The sequence below is a fragment of the Synchiropus splendidus genome, chromosome 2 (assembly GCF_027744825.2).
Source record: "Synchiropus splendidus isolate RoL2022-P1 chromosome 2, RoL_Sspl_1.0, whole genome shotgun sequence".
NCBI classification, from domain to species: Eukaryota; Metazoa; Chordata; class Actinopteri; order Syngnathiformes; family Callionymidae; genus Synchiropus; species Synchiropus splendidus.
This window is the reverse complement of record NC_071335.1, coordinates 20,471,832-20,498,506: the sequence shown is the minus strand read 5'-3', so window position 1 is coordinate 20,498,506 and position 26,675 is coordinate 20,471,832. Positions and strand designations below refer to the sequence as shown.

Here is a 26,675-nt window from a genome sequence, read left to right as displayed (position 1 = left end):
CCTTGCTTGGAAGTCACAGTATCAGCTGTGATGTTTGGAATTGAAATAAACGCTGTATTTGTGATAATCAAACGCAGCTATCAACCTTGAGTCGCATGACGTTTAGGGATGAATCATCTTCGCTCCTGACATTTGGCTTTATGAGAGCAAAGTTTTTCCTGACAGTGAAATGGTTCATGAAAAGAGGAAGCTAGAGACGAAGATTTTGCTGAGCACATGTCACCACCACCACCTGTCAAAAACACACAGCATAGAAACAGGAACTGTTGCTGAGACGAGGCTCACTTTCATCATCTGCGGTCGAAGATGCGGGAGTGGCACCGGATAGCGCTGATGTTGGCTGGTAAGAGCGAATATCTGCTTTATTTCGATGGTTACAGTTATCCGGACACAGAAGAAGATTTCTTTCAAATATGGATAGAAAAAAAGTGATTTCTTAATATAATAGTTTTGCCCTCAAATCACGATCTTTCTTGTAAAATGATATTCAATCACAAAAGCCTGACCTTGAAGGAGCAGGAGGCCATGAAACCTTTTTTCATTCCATCTCGGGTTTCACTCGCCTCTTGCTATAGTGTTTTTTTGCTGCATAAAAAAAGACAATTACAGATTGTCATGGTATGAAGTCATGCAAGAACGATGGTGATTTTTAAGTCAAGTCAACTGGGCTGCTACACCTGCCCTCGGCAGGTTTCAATTTGATATTTAGAGTATGTTGCACTGCAGCACTTGAAACCATGCAGAATTTTTGGACAGAAAAAGATTGCTCAATTTCAGTGTGCTTGACTGATTTAGGCAGATGAAGGGTTGTTGTTTCCTTTTTGCGTCATTTGACATCTATCTCCCATCAAGATATTATAACACACAGTGCTTAGGAAGTTGGGGGCAGGGCATGGAGAAAATACTGCAAGTTAAGACGCCAGATATGGTGAAAAGACGACAGACTGAAGTTCACATAAGGCCACTTGTCTGAGAGCTTTTGCAGCCATCATTTTTACTATAATAAACAAGACGCATTCCTTCCTAAACTCATGCATCTGTGTAACGACAGTGGATACATTGAAATGATGACAACAACTTCCATTGTTCAGTCTCACAGTAAAATAAATGACACTGAACAGGTACGAGTGGGGTGTGAACCAGCGACCTCAGGATCTGCACTGTGACACGCCACATTTCAACTTCAGTTTTTATGTACATTGTGCCCTAAAATGCAGCAGCCCTGGTTATGTTGAGGCCAAAAGGCTCGAGAAAAAAAGACACGCATTTGTGAACGTAATGCAGCTATCGAGTGAAACAAAATTAAATTAACAATTATTAGATTTTTAAAAAGGTGTGTTAAAGCAGAGTGGTAAGAATCTCCCCACTTGGGGACTAATAAAGGACATGCAATCAAATCTAATCTAAAACATAAAAATAAACTGAGAAATCTGTACTATAGTAAAAGTAAAATGCTCCTTAAGCATTTGTGCTTAAGTTAAACCTGAAAAATGTCACTAAAGGTGAAAAATAAAAATGTTCTCAGCTCAATCTGAGTTACACTCAATTGACAGTTTGAAAGTCTTCATGTTGATTCATGTTAGTTCATGTGCCGTTGGAAGAGTCGACCTGGGACGGACGAGTCAGCTCAGGCAGTGACTTGTTTACGTGGCACAGGCGCTGATAGTCTTCCCATCACCAGAGTTATCTCATGTCACTTTAAAAGCATGGAATGGGAGGCATGTCCCAGTCTTGCCAAATAAACAACGACTCCGTCGCTTTCATTTATAGTGCCTAAGATATGAGCGAATGCAATGTGATCGTTTCGTTCCGCCCCCGTGTCATTCACTTTCCACTCGATGAACTCTGAATCTTCATATCGTTCTTTCGTTCATTTGATTCTTATTGATTCTTATTGATCTGACCTAAAAAGAGGTCGACTGAGGTAACACAGCTGCAGCATGTTATTTTAAATAAAACAATCATATATATATATATATATATATATATATATATATATATATATATATATATATATATATATATATATACAGTGATACCTCGGTTCTCGTCCACAATCCGTTCCAGACGGCGGTTCGAGAAACGATTTGTTTGAAATCTGAATCGATTTTTCCCATTACAATGAATGGAAAAAGAAACAATGCGTTCCAAGCCTTAAAATAGTCTTTTGTAGGAGTGAATGTAGAGTGTCTGCTGCAGGTGGCTGTTCCTCTATGTGTGTGGCCGCTGCATGTGGGAGGGGTTGCCGAGTGAGTGAGGTCTCTCCAGAAGTGAAGAGGTGCCCGGTGCGTGTCCAGCTCTGAATGTGCGCTTCTGTGCAGTTTGGCTGTGACAAAGTCATAAACCAAGTCACGCTCTGTCCCAGACTGGCCTCATCCCTGTCCCAGCTCCAGCCCACAACAGGACATCAAACCCTGGAGTGAGCGCTCCAGCACCTCCCCTGTGACACTCTACCACGGTCCAGTGAGGAGACAGGAAAGGTTTTACACCTCAATATGAAGAAGAAACAGTCAGTAAATGTAGCTAACGGGAGACGTCTGCATACAGAGGCTGCGTTATGCACAATAACAAAGCGTGTCGTCGGTCAGCTGATCGGTCCGCGCACATTATGTTTTTTCCAGCTTTTTTAGGGGGCGTTCGTGTTTTGGATTTTCGTTCAAAATCCGAAGCAAAGAAATCCCAAATTTTTTGTTCGAACTCCGATTTGTTCGAAGTCAGGGACGTTCGAAAACCGAGGTACCACTGTATATATAATTCAGTTCTTCGGTGGCGAAACTGAAGAACTGAAAACGAATGAAATGATTTAGTCCCTTTCACTATCATGATTCATCTCGCCCAATTCACATTTCGCACTTCTGACCCAAGACCAGAGACATATGGAATAGGACTGACAAAATACAGAAATAAATGTGGAAATCTAAATGGAAATACACAAAGTGGAAATCAAAAAAGGAAAAACAAACAGCAATAAATATGAAAATCACTTTTATTTCTGTTTATTTCTCCTTATTTTTTCCACTTTTATTTCCTCATTTGACCCTCCTAGTATTCCACACAGGCAGGCCCACTGTCTGTATGGAATAATTAAGAAAGTGGGAAAATCACATGTTATATGTTTATATATTTTTATTTTACTTGGACTGAAATATCAGATGATTGGATGGTGCAACAGCGAATCAGGAGGCAGATCGGCTTCACTAACACTGGAACAAACGATTAACAAAGAATGTTAAAATAGTTTGCATCACCTTCACACTGTGTGAAACGTTGAGCCTAAGGTTTCACCAGCAGAGGCACGAGAATGTGAGTTGGGAAAAATGGTGATCCACTTCCTATTGGACAGACGTGCACGCTGGTATTATTTTCCAAATAAAAGTCTTGAAAATGACCACTGGAATCGTGTCATTGATGAACTGGTTATCCAAAATGCTGATAAAGATCTAAGACTGGTCGACCACCGTTTTCCTCTCTGGACTTACAGTCAGTGCAGTGTCCTGGAGTTTTAACATCGACACAACACACCCAAAGGTCTACAGCGGTGAGAAAGACGACTTCTTCGGGTACAAAGTGCTTCAGCTCACATCCGGCCCCACAAAAGGGTAAAACACACGTGTTATGTTTCCGTGGTTAACAAGCATCACAAGACTGAGTGACACATTTAATCTCCGATCGTGAATCTTTATTTCTACTTGCAATTCACAGAATCATTGTGACCGCGCCGCTGCAGCTCAATGGGTCCGGTGCAGTGTGCAGACATGACTTCACTCAAGCACCACGGTGTTTCCATCCCAAAGGTTGAGGCTCTGCATTAAACTCACATCTCAGCACTCACTGTGATCTGTCTGACAAATGTTTGTCTAAGCAGAACTGCCTCTCGAGAGCAATAACGTACCAGTGAAGCACCTGGGCCTGTCAATCGCCGAGGACCCCTCACTCTCCCAGTTCACAGTAAGATGTGCTTTGGCATATTTTAGGTCGGAAATGGGCCACTAGCTTGAGCAAAGACTCATCTATTTTACACTCGAACTCAAGATGGATTACTCTTTTTCAGAGTTCAGTGCTGTGTCCGACACTGACACGCTCATATTAGTAAAGACCATTTACAGTAGATCAGCCCCAGAAGATGTAAATGTAAAGCACATCCTGCTGGTAGCATCAGTGGAATCTAGAGCCTGGATTTGCTTTTGTCCCTCACATCAGATTCGCATTTGGCTTAGCTTTCTACGTCTTTCTGTCGCAGGTTTGCAGTCCACACGTCGCTCATGAATGCTACGAGAATTCCTATGTGAACAGCGTGTGCTACAACCTGAAGAATGATCTGCAGGAGGTTGAGTCTTTCAAACCAGTTTTCCAGGGTAAAACATTAGAAAATGACAATGCTTCAGTGGAATCTGCCTTGTTTTGTCGTAAACTAATGCAACTTATTTTGGCTCAGACTGCACCAAAAAGGTTGTCAACCTGGTTTTTCTATTTGATGGATCGGGCAGCATGGGTGAGATCGACTTCAAAAAGAATAAAGATTTTATATTGAATATCATGAGCAGTCTCGGCGATACTTCAATAAAGGTGAGCAAAGCTAAGCATTTATTTCCTTTCATATATGAATCCAATTGAAGAAAATGACCTTACATTTTTTTATTTATTTATTTATTTTTTTTGCACCTTTAAGTTTGCTGCAGTTCAGTTTGCCAGCGAACACCGTACAGTTTTCACTTTCAATGACTACACCAATGGACTTGCTCAGGAGAAAATCGAAAGGGAACCTCACATGATGTCTTTGACCAACACGTACGCAGCGCTCGAGTTTCTGCTGTAAGTTGTATTCTATCAGTTTATTAAGTCAAGAAACCAACTCTTCTGCACATTTTATGTATAATTCAGCTCAACTATGCCAACAACGAATGCAACATTTAAGTAGCAACTTATACAATTCATCATTTTCAGAGTGACGCAACAGCTAAGTTGACATTCCTGCTCACAAAACCTAGATTCTTCTTTTCACATACTTGCTGCTTGTGCTTTCAGGGACACCATATTTGACAACACGGCAGACGGCGCTTCTCCTGACGCCACCAAGGTTCTGGTTCTGATCACTGACGGCAATCCTACCGACATGGACTACGAGAACAACACCATCATCAAGACCTATGATAAAAAATCCATCATCAGATTTGTCATTGGGGTATGATGTAATGTCTCCGTCTACTGGGAGGGAAAAAAAATCTCACTATTTTAGTTCGATAAACGCTATTTCAGTGTAGAGTTCTTGTTCAGGAGCTACACAGGCGTGACTTTTTTTAAAGGGTAGGACAGACAACTGAGAAATACAGTAAAGCAAAGAACAAAACAAGTCTAGCACAAGCCATGAGTAAAAAATAGAACGAGAGAAGAAGAAAATTAAAGGCTGCTGAACGTTCCCAGATCAATGACCCCAGTGCCCCTGAGCACCAGGCAAAGCTTCTGGCAAAAATAAAAGACTCAGCCAGAAAAAAAGAAGATGACTAGCTGCAGAACTACAGAATAAAACAGGAAGGACATCACATGGGTCCCATGAAAATGTGATGAAACTGAAGGAGTATAAGTGAGACGGAGCCAAAACACTTGTGAAACAATGCTGAAACCCAAGTTAGAAGAGGAGCTGAACCATTACGAAAGAAAAGAAAATCATCTCATCTGCAGCCAATTTCTAGGCCGAAAATAAGATTGCAAACAATTCAAGAATTCACTCAACAACAAATGTAAGGTGGATCGGTACCCGTGAGCTTAAATCACAGAGAGATAAGACAACTTTGTTACTTTTTTCCATCCACCACCTCAATCTTATGTGCTCTGTCTGTTTTCAAAACTAGTTTAGAAGTGATTCTTTTGCATTCTTAAGAACCACTGACCTTTCTACGGCACAGACAGCACCACTGCACCTGTGGCTTATAGACCTCTGCAGCTTATGTACGAACACGATCTGTTTTCCTTCTTAAATTTAGTGGGTGTGGCTAGTATTCCAGTGCGCTCTATAATGCAGAATTTATGGTAGTAAGCTAATCGAATTGATGTGACTGTGACTCTGGTTTTGGACTAGTATTCTGAATGCTGTGTCTTTAAAAGGTGAAAATCGCAAACATGGATAAAATCCAGGAAATTGCATCACACCCCAAAAAAAACAACACCTTCAAAATCGAAGACTATAACGGACTAACAGGAATCCTGGAGAATTTCCAAACACACCTCTTCAGCGTCGAAGGTAAAGAGCTTCACGCATGTCGGAACAGTAAATACACAAATGCATGGCTGTACTTGTCATTTCTCCAGGATCTACAGTGGCTCGAGCAGGAGAAATGACCAAAGAAATGTCTCAGTCGGGATTCAGTCTCGTCGCCCATAAGGTTAGTCTCCAAATCTCCATCAGTGTGGTTAGGTACCCAAATAACAGAACCATGAGCTGAAGATTCTGTTTGCCAAAAGGCAACACGTGATTTCAGCTAGAACTAACCTCTGAGTATCTCTTGACAGGATACCTTAATTTTGGGTTCGGTGGGATCCAACAGCTGGCGCGGGGCTCTACACGAGCGTCAAAAGGAATCAGAGAATCAGATAGAAGACCCACTCATGGAGAAGGACTCATACATGGGTATTTACAATTTCTTTGTTTTAAAATGATCATCTTTCTTCTGATACAGTATGTGAATTCTTGGTAGTACAATAAAGCAATTTATAAAGCAGTTTATGAATATCGTGGATCAAAGGCAGCAGACAAGACAGTTGCAAAAGCAAGAGCTCAGCTCATTTTTGACCTGCAGATCAGGTTAATATGAGAGTGTCCTTGTATCTACGCTTGATGCAGGAGTGAAATAAATATTCATTCAGTCAAATACAATTCAGTCTTAAGGGATGTTGCTCATAACTGAAAGCAGTGTTTACAGTAGACAATATTGGGACCAGCCAATCCACTCCAGACTCAAAAATATCCAGCAGGGACTCAAGAAACGATCCCGGACCAGGACACTCTTACCGAAGACAAGTATTTGCATTCGACTCAGAAAATGGATTTTAGTTTTAGTTTTTTTTTTTTTATCTCGAGTGAATCCTTATATTCTAAGAAGCAAGTTCTGATTTCAAAGGCAACTTCAACCAGAAGATGAGTTGAGCAAATTCACAGAAAAACATGATAATCTCTGCGTCGCAGGATACTCCATCGCTGTGGCAGAGAAGAATGAGGTTCGTCTGTACTTCACCGGTGCTCCAAGATTTAAGCATGTTGGGCAAATCGTGATCTTCAAAAAGGAAGCAAAAAATTCGACAGTGGTCCAAAAAATCAACGGCGAGCGGGTTAGTAACTTAACACACGTCAGTGTTGGTCTAACTCTGCAGTGAATCGGTGCTGGGCAGCAGGAAACCTCTGTGAATATTTGACCTTTTCATTGTGATCATTCTCTTAACCACAGATCGGATCCTACTTCGGGGCAGAGCTTTGTTCTGTGGACATAGACTCTGATGGAGTCACCGACTTCCTGTTGGTGGCAGCCCCACTGTTTTTCGTACCTGAAGACAAGACAGAAGGAAAGTTCTACGTCTACTCGCTCACAGATGAGGTGCCGAACGTTCCAATCTCAGTTGGGGAATTTGTATTTAGCTCACGTCCTGCTGATGTGTTTACTTCTGCAGTTGCGGTTAAACAGCGTGCTGAGCGTGACCGCGCCATCTATGGGTAGGTTCGGCACAACTATCGCCAGCCTTGCAGATTTGAACGGGGACGCGCTGCGAGATGTGGCAGTCGGAGCTCCGCTGGAGGATGAGAGCCGGGGTGTTGTGTACATCTTCCTTGGTGACAAGCAAAATGGCATCCGCAGCACTTTTCATCAGGTAACAAGGATTTCCTGTTTATTACTAATATGAATCATGTATTATAGTGTGCTCATGAAACAAGGAAGGCAAGAGAACAAATCTGATTCTGAGGTTCTCCAAGGTGTACAATGTAATTTATGCATTATTCAATTATTGGCTCTTCTCCAGACAGGAGGCACCCACACATGGCACATATAAAAAATGTGCCTTTGAAGGAAGAAACACTGTTACCATGGCCTACTAAGGTGAAAAATCTCCCCATAGAAACGGATGCCTGCCCACCTCACTCAACAGAATGAGGGAAACAACTCAGCACTTGACTGTGATGTCATACTTGACAGCTGACCTTTTATGGAGACTCCTCATCTTTTTCTCAGCAAAGGTGATCGTAGAGGGGTGGAGGTTTGTCTTAGAGAGGAGAGGAATGAAGGTTAGCCGCAGTAAGACGGAATACATGTGTGTGAATGAGAGGGAGCCAAGTGGACAGGTGAAGTTACAGGATGCAGAGATAAAGAAGGTGGGGGATTTGAAATACTGAGGCTCAACTGTCCAGGGCCATGGAGAGTGTGAGAAAGAGGTGAAGAAGAGGGTGCAGGCAGGATGGAATCATCGGAGAAATGTGTCAGGTGTGATGTGTGACAAAAGGGTGTCGACAAGGATGAAAGGGAAAGTGTCCAAAGGGTGGTGAGGCCAGCAATGTTGTATGGTTTGGAAACAGTGGCACTGAGGAGAAGACAGGAGTCAGAGCTGGAGGTAGCAGAGGTGAAGATGCTGAGCTTCTCTCTGGGAGTGAGAGCAGGATGATGATAGGACCAGAGGGACAGCACATGTGCTCAGGTGTTTAGGAGACCAAGTCAGAGAGGCTGGATGGAGATGGTTTGGACATGTACAGAGGAGAGAGAGAGCCAGTACATTGGTAGATGAAGATGTTGAGGTTGGAACTGCCCGGCAGAAGGTGGAGAGGAAGGCCACAGAGGAGATTGATGGAGGTACCCTAAAATAGGATGAAGATTAAAAAGTCAAGACACCAAAAAAGTCCAATTCACCTTAGATGTTCAGCCCTCACATGTTCTCCTGTCGCTTCAGAGAATCAGAGGAAGGGCAATGGGTCCTGGACTGAGATTCTTTGGGCAGGCTATTGATGGCCAAATGGACCTGGGAGAGGACGGACTCACCGACATTGTGGTCGGATCACAGGGCGCAGTGATCGTTTTGAGGTACAAGTCAGTGTGCTAGTGAGGCAACAAGACAACAGTAGGCAGATATGAGGTGTCATCCATGTCTCTCAGGTCCAGACCCGTGTTCCACGCTGAGGCCATTCTGTCTTTTCGCCCAGCTGAGATCAACATAGACAAGATCGACTGCCTCGGGGACTCGAAAGTGAATCTGCCGATGGTTGGTATCGAAGCTTGTTTTGAAATGACAGAAAGAACGAAGAGCAAGGCCGGTAAGAGCCAGAACTCCAGTCATTCTTCAGAGTGTGAATGCCTGACCAGGATGTTTGTCCCTGCATGTCAGGAACAGTGGACCCCAGAATCAACATTTCTTATGCACTTCACGTGGACCCAGTCAGACAGACGTCTCGAGGGTTTTTCATCATCGACGACCAGAGAAGGCGGAATATGAGCTCTCAGCTGGAGCTGCGGGACAGTGCAACCTGCTTCAACTATGCCATCTTCATGCCGGTATGTGGACTTGACTGATCTGTGGAGGAGCGTCAGCTAGAAATCCTGGTTTCACCCTTGCAGGTTTGTGTGTCGGACACTCTGTCACCCATCAGCATCAAATTAAACTTTTGGCAAGTGGGCAGCGAAGAATCAAGCGCTGTTCTGAATGTGGACGGCGAGCGAGAAGTTCTGGTGGAGGTGTGTGTCTAGGATCATTTTTGGTCATAGACTTCTGCTCAGTTTAATTGATTTTTTTTAAAGCACATTTTAAAACATTAAACAATTGTTTCAGGTTCCTTTTAAGAAAGAATGCAGAAACAAAATCAAATGCATCGCTGAACTGGAGGTGGATTTCAACACCACGTATGTACATTGCTTCACATGACGCTGAGAAAGTGGATGACAGTGGATGTTCCCACTCTCCCTCTAAGGACCCCAGTGCTAATGGTGGCAGAGGACAGCACCTTCAACATGACCATTACCTTGTCCAATCGAGGCGATGACTCGTACAACACCAGCCTCACCATCCTGTACCCGCCAGGCCTGTCCTTCTCCAGAATGACGGTGGGTTTGCGTAGGCGCTTTCATGTTTCATGCACCTCTGCTTCAACTCAACCGTTGTGGTGCACTCGAAGAGGCAGAAAGTTCATTCTTCCCTTCTCTGAAAAACCCACGTTTGCTCTGTTGAGAAAAACAACTTCTTCAATTTATGCACACATTTAGGTGTCTTAAAAAACTTTATTAACATAGCACTTTTAGTGAATGTGCTTTTCAGTCAAAGCAGAACTTAAACTGGAACATGCAAAGAACCTGCACCTTCCAACGCAGGGTTGTGTGTCATGTGCCAAGGTGATACGTTTAGAATTGAACGTGTACAATCAAAGTGTCACCAATGTTTAAACAGACACGGTGTAATTCCACATGTCAAACCTCTTCAAAGGAACAAATAGAAACCAGTACCAGGCTTCTGGGCAGTGACCTCATGTGCAGAAGCTCAGGGAAAAGTACTTTTTTGTTTTAATGTGCTGAATATGTAAACTATTACACGCTTTCTGGTGTGTTCATTTCATTTCATTGTGTGGTTCTTGTTCTGAGAGATGTAGATGTTACTATTCCCACAACAGGAAGACCGTTAGAACTGGTGGTGCGAGGTCTGTTTCTGCTGTAGCAACTATGGTGACAGAAGGTTCTTGTGGTGTGTGGCAGTTTGTGTGTCTGCAAACTTTTGTAGCTTTACTTGCATACGTCTTCAGTCAACCACCAATCTACCAATCCTTGGTAACACACCTCCTTGTGGGGAATTTTTGCCGGGCCCCCCGCGAGGTTGAGCCTCAATTTAAGGATTACCACATCAAAATTACAGCGTCATTATTATTGGGTTTCAGTTTGTTTCAGTCCTGGTTGAGGTTAGCCACATGTTTTGGGAGGCTACAGTAGATTTGGGTGGTTGGGTCCAGGTGGGAGTCAGTGGAAATAATGAAAGTCAATGAATGTGTGTATACTGTATGTGTGTGTGTTTGTATTAATGTTCTTGTATGGACCAATCTTTGACAAAACACTGATCTTGTGAGGACATTTTGGTCAGTTCACATTGACTTTTTAGGGTTAAAATGTCAACAATAACAAGGTTATTATAATTTGGTTTGGCTCAGAGTCCTGGTTAAGGTTAGGCATGTGTTTTGGAGGGTTAGGTTTAGGAAGAGAGGCTGGGGAAAGGGTCATGGCAATGAGAGGTCTTCACAAAGATAGATGTGCACACAGACACGTGCGAACAAACGCTCAGTCGATATATCGTAGCAGATGCAGCGACGCGGCAGGTACATACTAAATCTGATGCAAAAAGAAATCCCTTATTTATGAAGTTCTTTTGTCTCTCAAGGCTGTGGGACCAACACTACACAGCTGCCAGGACATAGATGCGATTGACCGGACAACATGTGGTGTCAGCCTCCCTGTTTTTCGCAGCAGATCAGTGGTGAGTCACCGTCACAGCATTGTTATTTTTAAAACCCTCAAACTCATCAATACGCGTTTCCTTTTATGCAAAGGCCACCTTTCTAGTCACCTTTCGCATCCTCACTGAGTTCGAGTGGAACAGTTTGGTCTCACTTACTGTCACTGGAAAAAGGTCCCGATCACAAGTTTTCCCACTCACTCTGCTTGAATTGAATTGAAATGACTGAGTTACTCTGCATCCTCAGTGACAACTCAAACTCCAGCAGATCATCTCTCACCACGCAGCTCCCTGTGCAGTTTGAAATAAAACTGACAGTGTAAGTCCTTCTTCTCTCTAAAGAGCCTCATACAAGGATAATGCAACTTCAGTAATAATCCACTGAACATTTTCCTTTCTCAGGATAGAGAGCAACATCGACTACATAGACTTCACAGACGAAGACTTCCGGGCTAAAACCATAACAGCCGTTTACATGGTGAGTTTAATCATTATCCGTTCTATGACTTATTATTACTGCTAACTAATGTGTGTGTTAGCACTGTGGGAAGAAATCAGAGTGCCAGGAGCCAAGAACATACAACACATAATGTCACTCAAAGAGTTGCTGCATACAGGACTGAAACTTTGAACCTGTTGGGCATCAGCACAAACCACTGCACCACTTTGCTGTCTCGGAATTTAAACATTTATTGTCTTTTCCTTTAAAAAAATAGCCATCAAATCAATTTTTTCCAATCACTAGAAGAGTCAAGATCATGCTCATGATCATACACTGAATGAGTGAAAAGTAATGCACTCAGTGCAGTACAGTAATGGACTACTTCTCCCTGCTCAGGTGAACAACCCTGGTTGGAAGGCGTTCCCTGTCAACGTGTCTCTGCTCTTTCCTACTAAACTGGCTCATAACTTTGAGATGAAGAACTATGCAGTGACTGTCAAACAGGTAGAGGCATCACGGTGGAGACTTCTGCTGGCGTGTGGACGGCCACACGTCTGACCTCTGCCTCTTTTTCAGAGCCAGACGCAATGCAGGGACGACGGTGACGGGAAATCTCAAGTCAGTCTCCGTTGTGCCACGTTGTTGTTTCCCAATAGTGTTGTGAAAGACCTTTGTTGCTTTTGTTGCCACAGTACTGTTCTGCAGACAAACGCTGCAGACTGTTCACATGTGACACTTTTCTCCTGGAGAAAGAATCCAGCGTTGAGTTTAATCTGACCGGCGAAGTCCAGTTCACGCAGCTCCAGGAGCGCGCAGCCGTAAGCACACACGGAAACCACGGCAACAGGCAGAAACATAAACACCAAGTCACTCCACTTCACAGGCCCGCGCTTTCCTACAACGATTCAAAGGCGATGGAGCAGAGGTCCAGTTCAGAAGCTTCCTCCATGTGGATTACGACAAACACACATTTGCGCTGGACTCGAACAGACAAGTAACTGAATTATCAATTAGTTTATTGATTTTTTTCAACAATTCTGTCTTTCACGTTAATGACTGTGTCTTTCTGCAGAGTGTGGGCGAGGACCCGCCACAGAAATCGGTAAGAAACTCAGATGTACGCGTGTGTAATTCGCACATGAGAACGAGCACTGTGACGTTTCGCAGGCTGAAGTCCGTATTCAGTTCGTCATCGCACCAGATCAGCTCCTGATCACTCTCACCGGGACCATCGTGGGATTTTTGCTTCTGGTTATCGTCACCATCATCATGTTTAAGGTACGTTGGTGTTGCCAATAATTCTTTTTGAATTTCAGGTGCAGTGGTCAGCACTTTATGGCATGTGAATTAGAGATGGGACCAATCCCATCCAGTATTTGTATTGGGCTCCGATACCGATACCGATATCGGCCTCTGTTCACGGTCAGCTGCGCGGTGAGTTCACTGCAAACTGTGGAATAGACGGTTTTGCAGTGAACTCTCAGAGCAGTTGTCTGAGACTTCAGCGGAAAACATGTAGCCATTTAGCATGCGAACGTTTAGCAGAACACACCCAGAGCAAAAACTCCCTCACTTCAGCCCTGGGATGTGCGGGATTTACAAGTCAGTTGGAACCCAAGGTAAACGTCAATAAAGTGGAGCGGTGGTCTTCGCAAAGCATAACAGCAGTGCGAGCCCCCGAGGCGCAGCATGGAAACAAATAGCGCATTGGATGTTTCTGATTCATATGTCATTTGTCCTCAGATGGGCTGCTTCAGGAGGAAAACCCTGGAGTACTACCAAGAGCATGACCACGCTGACCAGCAGAACAGCTCTTTCATAGTGCCTGTTGGGTCCATGGAGACAGATGAGCAGCCAGAACTACCAGCAGACCAAAAGGCTCTTTTAGATCATGTCAAGAGCGACAATCGGCCCAGCACAACAGAGGCAGATGAAAAATAACAGACTGCTTTCATCAGCCAATGAGTCATTTGAGGGGAGACCATCCCACCTCTGACACCAAAGTGGGTTTGCTGTATCGTGTGCTACACCAAGGTCCTGTCTGTAAAAACCTGTACATTATTGATTCATTATACATATATTGTTATAAGTACATGCGAGGTTATCTTATTATTATTATTAGCATTTTTAACTGGTTGTTTTCCAACATGCTTGACTCGAGATCAATGTAATATTGACGGGCTAGTAAAATACAAACATCTGTTTTCTCTGCACACTCCACAGGTGAATTGGCAGCTCTAGGCTCTGGGCAGAATGTGGCTCGGGGCCCATATGCGGCCCTTTGCCTGTGTTTTTGTGGCCTTCATAGGGTCAGACGAAAACTATACAACCGATAAGTTGTCATTTTTTTAATCGTGTTTCTGTTTTAGCCAGGACTAGTACAACAGTAAACACAACACATCCATGACAAAATTTTTGTTTCTCCTTTTCATTTGTCATTTTAGTATTTTCCACAAAAAGAAAACAAAATATATATATTTTGAAATAAACTGCCTTTTCATCTTCGATGTTTGGTCCATTGTTTTATTATGATTTCTATTCAAATCAAATCCATGTAAAAAGATTTTTAAAGGGTTTAGGCCATATTTACACTTCTTAATATCCTTGCTTCCATTGACGCTTTTATGGTTCATTTCGTCCTTATTATTTACTTTTTTCCGTCACATTTTGGAGTCATCGCCGCTTTTCTTTTGGTATGATGGTCCCTCACAACCGGCAGTTTATAATGTGGCCCTTTAGGAAATTCAAGTGCCCACCTCTGCACCAGACTGTCTGCCGGAATGTGCATGAAAGTACGTGGAGTACGTCAAAAACTAAAATAAAATAAAATAAAATAACAGAGTTACACATTTCAGGAAACTTGCTTGATCCCCACACTCGGCTAGCTGATCTTGAAAGAAGTCAACATTTCAGAACTAGTCATTTGGAGTTTTCTACGCTACGACGGTGTAAATGTTTTAATGGCAGCTGAGTGACTGCAGTCATCAGCCAGCTGATGCGATTGTCCGGACTGACTCATTGATCAGGAGCACACAGAGCTAGATACAAGCTGGACTTTGCTCCTCCACATCTGAGCTTGTCATCACGTCGGTCTCAAAGTCCGGATGGCTCTTTGCTGAGCTGCCACACGCTGGGCGTGTTACTTCACAGTGTGGTGGTACGGAGCAGCAGAATGACCCGCTGGGCTCTTTTGGCTCCCCTGCTGCTGGGCCTGACCCTCCGCGGGCTGGTCGGTCAGGAGGCAGATGGGCAGACACCACCGCCGCCGCCACCGGCTCAGGCCTCAGAGGGGGCAGGCGAGGACCCGGAGTGGGGTCTGAACTCTCTGAGGGGGGGCTTCGAGACCGTCAGTGGATACTTCGACTCCATGCTGGAGTTCATGGGAGGGCGAGATGGAGTCTGCCAGTACCGCTGTCGTCATGGTAACAAGTCTTTGTTTGGCTTTCTATTGAAGTATGTTTAAAAAGTGTGGTGAAAGTTTTTATTTGGAACAAATCAGAGCGGTTGAACTGACATAAGTGAATTCACAAAAAACTAAAAGTTAGCTTATCGGACTTGACTTGTCAAACATGGTGAGAGGATGCAGTAACTGATATCCCAATCCTCGGAATCAAACCCTCAAATGGGTTTCGCTTGGGTGGGATTCGAGACTGACGTCATGGAAATTGGGCAAACAGCTCGGGCTTTCATGACGTCACTTGCGTTGGCTATGAAAACTGGAGGAATATTTGAACTATTACAAGAATTGAAAAGAAAAGCACTTGTGTGTATTGATATGAATGTAAGCCTGTTTATCATGGTTGCTATCTTCTGGACATAGTCCTGGTAAATGGACTGTGAACGGATCCTGATTGCGTTTTCCAGGTGATAATGTGACACCTGCTCTAGTTACACGGCACCGAAACACACGTGACACTGTGGTGCAAACCAAAACTGACCACTTCCGACATTGTGAAACAACGTACTACCTGGAAAGCTTGACTTCCTTGAGACTTTTCTGAACCAGATATGACATCCACTTCACAGGCGGGGCCCCAGTCCCTCGTCCAGACTACCAGATGCCAGAGCCCGATGGCTGCGGCTCCTACTTTTTCGGCTTGCCGATCCCTGAAGGGGTGAGTTGGTGGCACACACCTCCATAGATCATGTTGTATGGGGGTTCATCAGTGATGGGTAGATGAGGTATCGCGAAATCGTGTCCAAATCTCCACTAGATGGAGCTCTTGGTTAAGAAATGATGTGAGGTTTCATTGAATTAGTTGTTCAAGTCCAAACATTTTACAGCAGACAGCGCCATCTGGTGGCCTCTGTGAATCAGGACACTGTTTCAGGAAACCTCATCTACACATTACTTGGGTTCATCTCAACCCAAAGTGTCACATCTCACCCATGGTTTCACACGGAGCCTCGTGTGTGACGTGTCTTGTGTTTCCAGATGGACATGGGAGTCCCTGCCATGACCAAGTGTTGTAATCAGCTGGATATGTGCTACGACACGTGTGGCTCCAACAAGTATCGCTGCGACTCCAAGTTCCGCTGGTGCCTCCACAGCATCTGCTCCGACCTGAAGAAGAGCCTTGGCTTCGTGTCCAAAGTGGAAAGTGAGTTTGTGAGCGGGTCTCTAAAAGACAGGAGGCACCAGAGCCGGTTTGGGCCTCCAGCGGGGCCAGTCGGTCAACTCAACACCAGAGATAACATTTCACTCCGGCTTTGGAACAAGTCAATGTGTCAGAGACACTGAGCTGTTAAACCAACCAAAATATGCTTTTGAAAACTTGCATTTTACATGTGGTGATGGTGGTGTCCACAATGTTCCTGAGATGACTTGAAAGTGAGCCACTCCCTCAAGTTTACAGGAGGAGAACAGGAAGTGAGTCAAACTTGTAGAAGCGCTGAGAATGTCAAACATGACAAACCACAAGGCGACAACAGCACCAAAGAGGATGTGATCTAGCAGGGTGTGTATGTCACTGTAAGCAAAATAACTTTACAACAAATTTAAATAAAACTTCCAGAAATGTCGGTCAGGGACAAACGGTTACCTCCCTGTCAATCACTTCCATGTTGCCGCCCTTGTACCGTGTTCACAATTAGCCATCACATGGAAAACATTTATGAAACTCAGATGTTCTGACACTCCAGAGGTCTGCATTTTCCGGAGTACGCTTCTAGTCATGAATGTGTGAGTTAAGGTTAACAATGTCGCTCATGTCGTCGTTGACCTTTGCAAACACCCAATGACAAATTCAATAATTCAGCTAGAAGCAAAACAACCATCTCATTTTTCAGGTGCTATGATGTAGCGTGACGCGTTCACTGACCCGTCCCTTTGTCTGTGTCTCCAGCCTGTGAAACTGTGGCCGACACCTTGTTCAACACGGTGTGGACTCTGGGCTGCCGGCCGTACATGAACAGTCAGAGATCAGCTTGCCTTTGTCCTGGAGAGCAGAAGGACGAACTGTGAATGAACCACTGGGATATTTATTCTTCAATGAGTTTAAGTTATTCTGATATGTTCTGTCTGTGGGTTTATGATGTTGTTGACTGAGTTACTAATCGAGGATGTACTACTAACTAACTTGTGTTTATGAGAGTCTGGCCCTGCTGGAAATTAAGTGTTTATTGACAACAGCAAGAGTATTAATAAATAATTTAGTTAGACGATTGAACCCTTTAGAACATTAGACTTTTTGTTATGTTTTTATTACCTATTCAATCTGAATTACTGCAGGTGTAGATATCAAAATTTAAAAAAATAAAAGTCCATCTCTGTCCAATTGTTATCGTGATCTCTGCTGGCTTCCTCTTGATAAGAGGTCACCAATAACCAATACCACAGAAAATTAATAGGAATCTGCATTAAAACATAACGTTAAATGTTAGCATTTATTAAGTTGCGTCGAGTTGAAGTTCACAAAAAAAATGGCCGCCTCGCTCGAAAGTTTTGAACGTTTTCTGTTTTGAACTGACAGCAACAACTACAAAAAAACAAAAAAAAACCAAAAGTGACTCACTTGTCTTGAAGTTTTTTGTTGCATTTCAACACGCAAGCGCGAAACTCTGGTAACTGAAAAGTTCAAAACACATTCACAGACTAAGACACTTTCTGACACTTTTTTCACTCAGCAAAAAAAAAAAAAAAGTTTGCTAAAGAAGTTTGTAAATTTGTTTGAAAAGTAAATGTGTTTCGCTATTTGAAAATTGGATTCAACACTTGTATTGATCACCATGACTTGAAAAAAAATACATGAAATACAAATGTACAAAATCTGTGACCTACACTAACCAACTCTAGAATAAACATAAACCAAGTCTGAAAGCAACGTTGCCTTGCTTTTGAGCGGGGCATCCTGAGAGGGAAGGTGGAGGAGCAGGTCTCTCAGCAACACTCACCTGCTCTGCCATGACACCATGGACTCCAGTGGTGACTTGTGAAGCTCAGCTCAGGACAGAGTTGGACCACAACGGTACAGGAAGTAGTGTCTTGGTTTCAGTACCAATAACGCGATTGAGAGTTTTATTCATAAAAAGAGGCATGTTTTCTATTAAGAGTATAAGATAATAAATTCAAATAAAAAATATAATTCAACAAAATTTGCTTCAGCATCAGAGGTCTGTCAAATAAAAATACAACATGAGTATAAAACAAGAAACCATTCTGCTTGGTTGAAGTCATTGAACAAATGCTTCCATCCATCATGAGGCACAGGGGTCTGCTCACATTCTTCAAGCTGAAAATCTAACACTATGAATCCATTATAAAAAAAAATTTATCTGTAAAAAAAACAGCAAGCACATATTAAGATATTTTTCAGTACGGTTTGAGTTAAACTCCTGTATAGGACTTATGTGTGCATCTAGTAGTTGCCATGGATACTGTATTTAAAAATGCTCAGCTGAAGACAGTGTTAGGCAGCGGAAGCAAACAATAACTGGTGAATTAGTGTTGGACAGCAGTGTACACAACACTGAATATACAAATGTGTCTATGACAGAGGTCGGCAACCTTCAACACTCAAAGATCCATTTCAACTCAGTTTCCACGGAAAAGGCAAACACTTTTTGACATTTGAAATGAAGATATTAGCGCGTGTATATACATATACAAATGTATATATATATATATATATATATATATATATATATTTATATATATATATATATATATATATATATATATAAAGCTAAAAAAGCTTTAAGGTGTTTCCATTATTTTGTCCAACCACTGTCTATCTTTGCTTATGAAATCCATGCATTCCATCCATGTTTCAGAAAATTACATTTTATTTATTATATGAACACGTTTTGAACTCTTACAAAAAAAAAATCCTAGAGTTGAAGGTTTCTTTTAAATGAATGAAAAAGCTGAACTTAAATTATATATCTAGCAAACAAAAACGCCGTGAGCCGTCATCCTTTGGGCTTTCGAAGCGTGTAGCGGAGCCTTGACTTGACTGTAAAAGCGGAGCCCCTTATTTTACCAAGCCACACAGAGCCTCAACACAAGGGTGAAAGAGCCGCAAGTTGCCGACCCCTGGTCTATGACATCAGTATGAGCCCAAACAAGTCCACACACCAAACAGCAAGCTAAGAACTGCACCCACCTGATTCTGTGGTAAAGCAGGTTCGACTGTGCCGCTCTGTCAGTGTTGCTCTATGAATCCTAACTAGCTAACGTAATGAACGTCCTCTTATCTGCTTTCTTTCTTTTTGCCCCCTATTTCTTTCCTTAGGCCTAAATTCACTGCCTCCTGGTGCTGCGGTGGGTATCCCAGGCTGGAGGCCGGCATGCAGGCAGGATACTGAAAGTTCTGAATGAAGGGGTTCCCTGGGTTGTAGACGGGCGGCTGACAGTACTGTTGAGATGGATAAGGGGGGTAGTGAGCATATGCCAGCTGACTTCCACCTGCATACTCCATGATGTGTCCATAGCTATCTGCTGGATAAACTGGGGCTGAGAAGCGTCTGAAGTCATAGCCATGCCCCATGCCATGGACGGAGGGTTCTCCAGCGGGAGCATACGGGTTGCAGTCAGCTGCTGCTAGACTCCCGTAGGAATAGCCATAACTTTGTACAGGCAGCCTTTCGACTGCATCCTGGTGAATTCTGTCATAGAAGCGGTGGCACGGACTCCGGGATCTTGACTGTGGTGACCAAGAGGGGCTTCTCCGGTCACGGGAATCACGCTGGTCACGGGGTCGTGTACGGTCAGGGCTTGCACTAGACGACCTCCGGTCATGGGAGCGCCTCTTGCCTCTTGACAGACTCCTGTCACGTGACCGCCCACTCTTGTCTGCTGACCGTTTCTCCTCTTCCTCCTCTGGCTTTAGGCTGCTTCCACTCACAGTCTTATTGTCTGTCTTCTTTCCATAAAGCCGCTCCTGCGTACGGGCTGCAACCCCACTCAGATCTTTGGCTTCCAAATCCAAGCCCAAGGAGCTTAGAATGCTCTGCAGCTGCACTTGCTTGTCATCCGACCTGCCTTTCACTTCCACTACTTTCTTCTCTGGAGAGTGGGACTTGTGTCGGCTTCTTCTCCTTTCTTCGGGAGAGACCGATTTATCTTCACTTTTCACAGCCCAGGGAGACTTTGATCGACTTCTGGAATCCAAACTGTGTTGTGATTTGCTGCTCGCTTTGCCTTTGGATTTCCTTGGCAGGGGAGACTTTGATCGACTCCTTGAAAAGTCATCAAGTCCTAGTGTGTTTGCTTTTGCTGCCCTGGTAAGGGACTTGGGACGCTTCGCCTGACCAGCTTTGTTTGCTTTCTGCACGGCGCCTCTTTTGTCTTGGACAGGAGTTGTGCTTTGTAAGTGTAAAGTATCACTTGGATGGTGTTGGTCTTTCAATGTTTGGGAACTAAAATGCTGACTTTCTATACCTGTCTTCTTCTCCACTAGAGGGCACTTTGTTTCAGCCCTGGTTTGTCTTTCATCTTCCTTTGCTACAGGTGACCTGGAGCTATGAGATCTTGCTGTTGTCCTTGCTTCCACGCTCACGGCAGTCCTGGATGTTAAACTGGACTCAGTCTGATCAGAGTCATCCTTATATTTTTTCATCGGAAGAGAATCACTTTGAAAACCAGGTTTTCCAGAACAGTCTTCTCTGTCTATCTGTCTCTTCACAGCAGCCTCAGACCCTCCTAGATGTGGCGATTGATCCCTGGACATCAGGTCATTTGTGCCCCGTCTTTTGCACTCTTGGCTTGTGGTGTCAATATTCAAGTCTGAGGTTACTCCTGACAGGTGGTTTTCCCTGGGCTCATTGACAATCCTTTGGAGCTGCTCCATGTCTACTCCTTTGTTAAGCAGGCTGAGAAAGCACTCGAAACCTTTGCTGACTTTCTCCTGCTTGGTTGACGGGGACACATGTTGGTGAGGTGGGGCTGATGAGACGTTGGGGACCTGGAAGCAAAGGCATCCCATATTTTCAAACAATCACAGACAGACATTCGCCTGTACATTATATCATTATGTACAATTCAACACCATTTCAATTCAAAATGTCTTTGTTAGGGAACTTTTTCTCTTACTGTATTGTCATTCCCCATAGCAGATAACATCCACATTTAATAAAAAAAAAAAGTACTTTTAGCCTTTCACTTCAACAAAAGGAATATTTTCATATTTATCCCTTAAACATGAAATAATTGAAAACATATGTTTACATTTTCCACATAGCTCCTTTACCCAAATTCACCACTCAAATGATTGTTACCGTAATTTTCGGACTATAGATTTCAATATTCAATACTAGCCCCGCCGACTAAATTTAAGAAAGAAAATGGATAGATATTGCAAAATAGATATTGTAACTCGTGAGCATTTCTTCACAACAGATCTGATTCACAAGGTAAAATCAAAACACCAACCGACACTGCTCCTGGATCGAGGGGTCTCTTTAAGCCTCGACTGAACTCTTTCCTTCTGTTCGGAGAAACACTTTTTGGCGGTGGAGTCGTGAGGTTAGGGTCCTGAAATACGTAAATAGTAGACACGTAAGTGAACAGCTTCTGAGCTGATGACACGCATGAAAACAGACACACACTTTGGTTTAAAGAGAGGGAGAGGGAGTATACTCAGCTCACCCCTTTCTCTCCTTCATTATGAAAGCCTCTGACTTGGTCCTTCTGACGTGGCGGGGAAGAACTTCGATGACGAGGCATAGTTAAGATGTCTGGGACCTGACGACGTAAATGACACTTTGTTATTAGACCGATTCGCATCTATTGCAGATGATTAACAACAAACACATGCTGCAATACACTGACAGCACAAACCTCACTTTTTCCAAAGTGATACTTTGTGTGCTTTTGGTCTTGGAAAAAAAAGAGTAATGTCTTCATGCAGAAAACCTAAACTGACCCTCAGAACTCAGTAGTTCTTCAGGGAGAAAAATAATGCAACGCAGTGTGTTGGAACATTTTGGAACACAGTACATGACGCACCGACACCCACCATGTCAGCTCCATTATTGAGCAGGCTGAGGAAGAGCTGGAAGCCTCTCTCTGATTTGTCCTCTGCGACTGTTGAGTTGACACTGGGAGGTGGCGCAGGAGGTGCAGAGTCAGGAGACTGAAAGTAGAGGTGTCACATCGCGCCAATAAAGTAGAATCTTATCAGAAGTTCGGAATGCTGTCATGTTGCCAGTGAAAATAAATGATTGATCTCAAAATTATTTTTGTTCAATTCCAAATCTATCAACCACTAAATCATTCCAATTTACACACACGAAGAGCAGTACCTTTGCTTCTCTGCGAGCTGGCATGGCCTTTTGAACTCGGAGGAGACTGTTCTTCTGGACAAGTGGGGAAACACTCCGCTGCAATGGAGCTGATGGCCTGTGAGGGATCTGCGAAGACATCCCATGTTGTTTTATGTCCCTCGCAAGCATCATGAACACCGCAGGATATATAGACATACCTCCTCCTCTCCTTCATTGATGGCTCTTTTCAAGACTCCACTGTCTTCATCCCTTCTGTTCGGAGGAGAAAGACTTTTCCGTGGAGGAGGTGGATGAGTGGACATCTTGAAAAGGAGATAAATAAATAAGGCGCAATGACCTCCTCCCCTCTCCTGACCTAAATGCAATAGAAAATCTATGGAAGGAGCTGAAACTCTGAGTTGCTGTGTAAATGCAAATGAGCCATTGCAGTGTGTGCAAACCTGGTCAAGAACTACAAGAAATGTTTGACCTCTTTGATGGCTTCTGCACCAAATATTACAACAGATTTTCTCAGTAATAAAATACAAGTACATTCTTTTAAACGATACGAAGTGATTTCTGGATTATTTTTGAATTCTGTCTCTCACAGTACAGTACCTACAATGTAAATGGAGCTATGTGAACCAGCAGGAGAACACGCCACCTCAATTCAGGGTTCTTTAGTAGCATAAGGGCCGCTTAAAGGGGGATTCTGACTTCCAGGAAAACCCCAAATATAGTGAAATATAGTTCCCTCACTGTCAAGTCAAGCAGGCCTTTTAAGGAAGGACCTTCAGGATGACTGTGGATGTTCAATGTACTATGCTTTTGTGTTACCCACAGCCAAAATCTCACTCGCTGAACCTGATCATTGCAACCCCACCCAAAATAATAATAATAATAATAATAATAATAATAATAATAATAATGAAACTTTATTCAACCGTTAGACTAAAGAAATTGTTTCTTCTCTGCTGTTAAAAAGATTGACCATAAGTCACTGATACTGTATATTTTTTTAGGAAGCACCTCAAAACATCATCACAGGCTCTCTGCCTGTATTCTAGTTCAGTGAGACCAAAACACATACCACAGTGTTCCTTAAGCCAAATTCTTTCTGGAGCAAACGCACGAAACGGTCCAAGCCTTGGTTGACCTTTTCAGAACAGGGCAATTGAGACGCAGTTTGGCCAGTTGGGGGAGTAGCATCACGGACCTGAAGACAAAGAAGTTAAGAAGGCCTATTGCAGAGGAGCAACCATCAAAACACATAAAAAGCTAAACATTTAACACACCTTTTCTGGTACCTTCCTGGGCACCTCAGGAAGCTCCTTTCCAATGAGGCTGTTTTTTCCATGACGGGCTGATGGAGAATGACTTCGTCGAGAAACAGCTGGTGGCATGTCACGGACCTGAGTACAAAAACCGTCCACATTTACGTAAGTCATAGTTAATATGTAGCGATAAAAAGAAGCCAAATGAATTAAAACTTTAGAAAACATTGAAGGAATAAACACGCACCTCGTCTTCTTTTTTGCGGATGTCTGTGCTCAAATTTTCCTTCTGAATTGGGGGAGAACTTCTTTGAAGAGGGGTGGGAATGATGTCAGGGACCTATGCACAAGGGTTTTTCAGTGCTCGCTGACTTTATGCACATTTAGAACAGTGTTGAGTCTTTTTTAACACAGTATCGTGGGCTGACACACATACCTTATCCATTGCTTTCTTTTGTAATCCATGAAAGTGCTTCGGGTCCTCGCTTGCGTTTTTCTGGTAGGCTGGTTGACACACAGTTGGCATTGGACAACCTTGTGCGCTGTCAGGGTCCTTGAAAAGCACACAGAAACATAGCAATGAACAAATTTCAAGCCAACTTCAATACTTGATGCAACCCAAGACTCACTTATAAGCACAGCTCCAACACGTTGATATAATTCTGAATCATATAGTGTGTAGCTCAGCCCCAAGTCCAGACTGTGCATGCAAACAATGACCTTTGACATCATAATCAACAGACTCACACACAGACATCAACAAATGACCTCCCTTAAAAACACGCACCATATTCACTTCTTTAGGGGAAAAACAGTGGAAATTCTTCGAGCTGTGCCGCACGTGGTCACAATGAGATGGTGGAGAAACACTTCTTTGTGGATGCGGTAGTGGAATGTTGCATTCCCGAACAATACAACATGATGTTTCTGCAGCACACATGCTACCATGCACAAAAAAAACGCTATGTCAAATATTTATATACACACCATGTCAGCTCCGTTATTCAGCAAACTAAGGAAGAAGTCAAAGCCCCTTTCGACCTCATTGTCTTGAGTAGGTGGTGATTGTGATGGTGGTGAATGGAGATTAAATTCCTGGATGAAAAAGAATTTATATCACTAGAGTAGTGACATTATTATGATCAATTGCCTGTCAAGATTAGTTCATTGCCAGCAGACTTTTTAACTGAATTTGGACTGAGAAGAAAAGAAGCTCAACTCACCTTTGATTGGATGCTTCTCCTCCTCATGAGAGCCTTCAACCTCATCTTCAGGGGATGATCCATCACAGGATCTTCACTAAGACATAATAAAGTTGCCCGCTCTCGCTGCGACGCCAACTGAACATTAGACAACAAGTCAGCATATTCAGCAACTTCCAAATTCCACTGTTAAGTATTGGTGACCACTCATTGCTTGCCTTTGACAGAAAGCCTCTCGTCTCACGTTGCTGCAAAATAAAATGGACCCTATCACGAAGAGGTGTAGCCTTCGATGTGTATAACTGCTCATCGCCATCCAGTGTGTCGTGTGTGGACCGCTCAACAGATTGTTTGGCAATAAACGCATTCTTAGAGCGGATCCTGTCTTCCATCTCGCTGAGCAGATTCAACTTTTCAGCCAACAGCGGATCATTCATCCCATCCATTTTAGATGGCCGTCAACTGGATCTGGCAAGTTCAAAGAAAAGATGAACTATTATCATCAGAGTTGATGCACAGGACAACATCAGCTCTGTAAATTTCATCACCGCAACCATGAACGTATTAGTTATACAGGAAAGACGCTCTTCATGCTTGATCATTTATTTTATTCACATCTTCCTAAGATACATTTAAGGCCCATAAAGTTTGTAATTTCTCTCATCAAATAAAAAGAAAAGGAAAATGCATGTTGACAATTTAGACACATCAGTTATGATCTTAACTGTGTTTGTGAGTCATACATTTACCTTAACTGATGTTTCACATCAAATCACCATTGCCACGTTCTCAATAACAGTTCATGTGCCCAGAAAATCGGTCGTTTTCAATAACAACACGTTCGTATTAAAGATTACTCACTATTCAACTACTCGCTGAATCTACTACGAACACACCGTTAATAGATGATTATGCATCCATCCACGCCAGGACAGGCTGCTACAAACAACTTCATACATTCTTAATTCCGTAAGACTTAAAAAGCGAGCATTATTACTAATGTACCATCATGTCTTACGGTGCCCATTGGCCTTCATTTGCACGTCTTGGTTAGATACGATGCTCCCCTGCATTCACTTTGTGACATATTAAAAAGAAGTAGCACCAAAACGGCTGTAAACCTTAGATCAGGTTTAAGCAGTCGAGTTACATAACTCTACATAACCAACGAATTCCTCTGCAAAACCGCCCCATTATCGACAATCAATGTCGTCTCACTAGACTTAAAAAAAAAAAAAAAAAAAGCATTTTACATACAAATCGCCTGTTTCACCAGGAAGGCTGTTTTGACTTGGACTGTTAGCCAACCATGGCTACGCGATGTCGTTTAATTTCAGAGCAGCGCCATCATATGGACGGAGGAACAAAGAGCATCACTGTAGCGCGTTTTCTTTCCTATTTTTTTTTTTTAATATGGACACAACAATACTGCTCACACTTGACATTACGCAAATGTTATAAGAAAACAAGGATAGATATCACCATATGCAAGAATATAAATATTTTAAAACGTGTTTCTACTCACTATTTTTAATTACGGCTGCAGAACAATAACAGCACATAGGTTAAAGTTCAGACTGACACAAGAGACAA

General features: G+C 43.1%; 3 protein-coding genes across 9 annotated transcripts; 2 read left to right on the top strand and 1 right to left on the bottom strand.

Annotated features, from left to right (window-relative positions):
- Positions 1–259: 259 nt before the first annotated feature.
- On the top strand, positions 260–14,396 carry LOC128753384 (integrin alpha-M-like). Of its 3 annotated transcripts, XM_053855038.1 has the most exons (31): positions 260–343; positions 3,482–3,599; positions 3,703–3,794; positions 3,866–3,948; positions 4,241–4,355; positions 4,436–4,566; positions 4,670–4,812; positions 5,026–5,182; positions 6,103–6,238; positions 6,307–6,380; positions 6,508–6,625; positions 7,181–7,323; positions 7,440–7,586; positions 7,660–7,857; positions 8,926–9,056; positions 9,129–9,286; positions 9,358–9,524; positions 9,588–9,704; positions 9,799–9,869; positions 9,938–10,070; positions 11,386–11,481; positions 11,555–11,634; positions 11,708–11,779; positions 11,863–11,938; positions 12,299–12,406; positions 12,479–12,520; positions 12,595–12,720; positions 12,786–12,896; positions 12,975–13,004; positions 13,070–13,180; positions 13,646–14,396. In XM_053855038.1, exons 1-31 carry the CDS (start codon positions 307–309, stop codon positions 13,841–13,843), a joined length of 3,519 nt encoding a protein of 1,172 aa, XP_053711013.1. In that variant the 5' UTR covers positions 260–306; the 3' UTR covers positions 13,844–14,396. The 3 variants fall into 3 exon arrangements, with proteins under 3 accessions (XP_053711013.1, XP_053711012.1, XP_053711011.1); XM_053855037.1 differs by having other exon boundaries at positions 9,364–9,524; positions 12,786–13,004; XM_053855036.1 differs by having other exon boundaries at positions 12,786–13,004.
- LOC128753385 (serine/arginine repetitive matrix protein 5-like) lies at positions 4,476–26,415 on the bottom strand. Of its 5 annotated transcripts, none has more exons than XM_053855041.1 (17): positions 26,340–26,415; positions 25,301–25,550; positions 25,104–25,220; positions 24,869–24,975; positions 24,668–24,785; positions 24,317–24,433; positions 24,128–24,220; positions 23,902–24,018; positions 23,697–23,822; positions 22,825–22,929; positions 22,646–22,753; positions 22,360–22,476; positions 21,990–22,085; positions 21,774–21,875; positions 19,507–21,306; positions 18,296–18,676; positions 4,476–17,969 (listed from the first exon to the last, which is right to left on the bottom strand). In XM_053855041.1, the coding sequence occupies exons 2-15, from the start codon at positions 25,526–25,528 to the stop codon at positions 19,594–19,596; spliced, it is 3,264 nt and encodes a 1,087-aa protein (XP_053711016.1). In that variant the 5' UTR covers positions 25,529–25,550; positions 26,340–26,415; the 3' UTR covers positions 4,476–17,969; positions 18,296–18,676; positions 19,507–19,593. The 5 variants fall into 5 exon arrangements, with proteins under 5 accessions (XP_053711016.1, XP_053711014.1, XP_053711019.1 ...); XM_053855039.1 differs by lacking the exon at positions 26,340–26,415 and adding an exon at positions 26,088–26,309; XM_053855044.1 differs by lacking the exon at positions 26,340–26,415 and adding an exon at positions 26,101–26,309.
- Positions 15,022–18,440, top strand: LOC128753387 (group XIIB secretory phospholipase A2-like protein). Its single transcript, XM_053855048.1, has 4 exons — positions 15,022–15,324; positions 15,929–16,017; positions 16,338–16,503; positions 17,248–18,440. Exons 1-4 carry the CDS (start codon positions 15,075–15,077, stop codon positions 17,364–17,366), a joined length of 624 nt encoding a protein of 207 aa, XP_053711023.1. The 5' UTR covers positions 15,022–15,074; the 3' UTR covers positions 17,367–18,440.
- Positions 26,416–26,675: the final 260 nt, after the last annotated feature.

What these genes read in the sequence shown, in the direction of transcription:
- LOC128753384 (XM_053855036.1), top strand. Translation starts at nt 307, where the DNA reads ATGCGGGAGTGGCACCGGATAGCGCTGATGTTGGCTG. An exon ending in TCATCAGATTTGTCATTGGG is followed by an intron (nt 5,183 to 6,102) that starts GTATGATGTAAT and finishes TGTCTTTAAAAG; the next exon opens with GTGAAAATCGCAAACATGGA. An exon ending in CTTACTGTCACTGGAAAAAG is followed by an intron (nt 11,635 to 11,707) that starts GTCCCGATCACA and finishes CTGCATCCTCAG; the next exon opens with TGACAACTCAAACTCCAGCA.
- LOC128753385 (XM_053855041.1), bottom strand. Translation starts at nt 25,528, where the DNA reads ATGGATGGGATGAATGATCCGCTGTTGGCTGAAAAGTTGAATCTGCTC. An exon ending in CGAGAGGCTTTCTGTCAAAG is followed by an intron (nt 25,221 to 25,300) that starts GCAAGCAATGAG and finishes TCTAATGTTCAG; the next exon opens with TTGGCGTCGCAGCGAGAGCG. An exon ending in TTGGCTTAAGGAACACTGTG is followed by an intron (nt 22,930 to 23,696) that starts GTATGTGTTTTG and finishes CTCCTTTTCAAG; the next exon opens with ATGTCCACTCATCCACCTCC.
- LOC128753387 (XM_053855048.1), top strand. Translation starts at nt 15,075, where the DNA reads ATGACCCGCTGGGCTCTTTTGGCTCCCCTGCTGCTGGGCCTGACCCTC. An exon ending in GCTTGCCGATCCCTGAAGGG is followed by an intron (nt 16,018 to 16,337) that starts GTGAGTTGGTGG and finishes TTGTGTTTCCAG; the next exon opens with ATGGACATGGGAGTCCCTGC. An exon ending in CTTCGTGTCCAAAGTGGAAA is followed by an intron (nt 16,504 to 17,247) that starts GTGAGTTTGTGA and finishes CTGTGTCTCCAG; the next exon opens with CCTGTGAAACTGTGGCCGAC.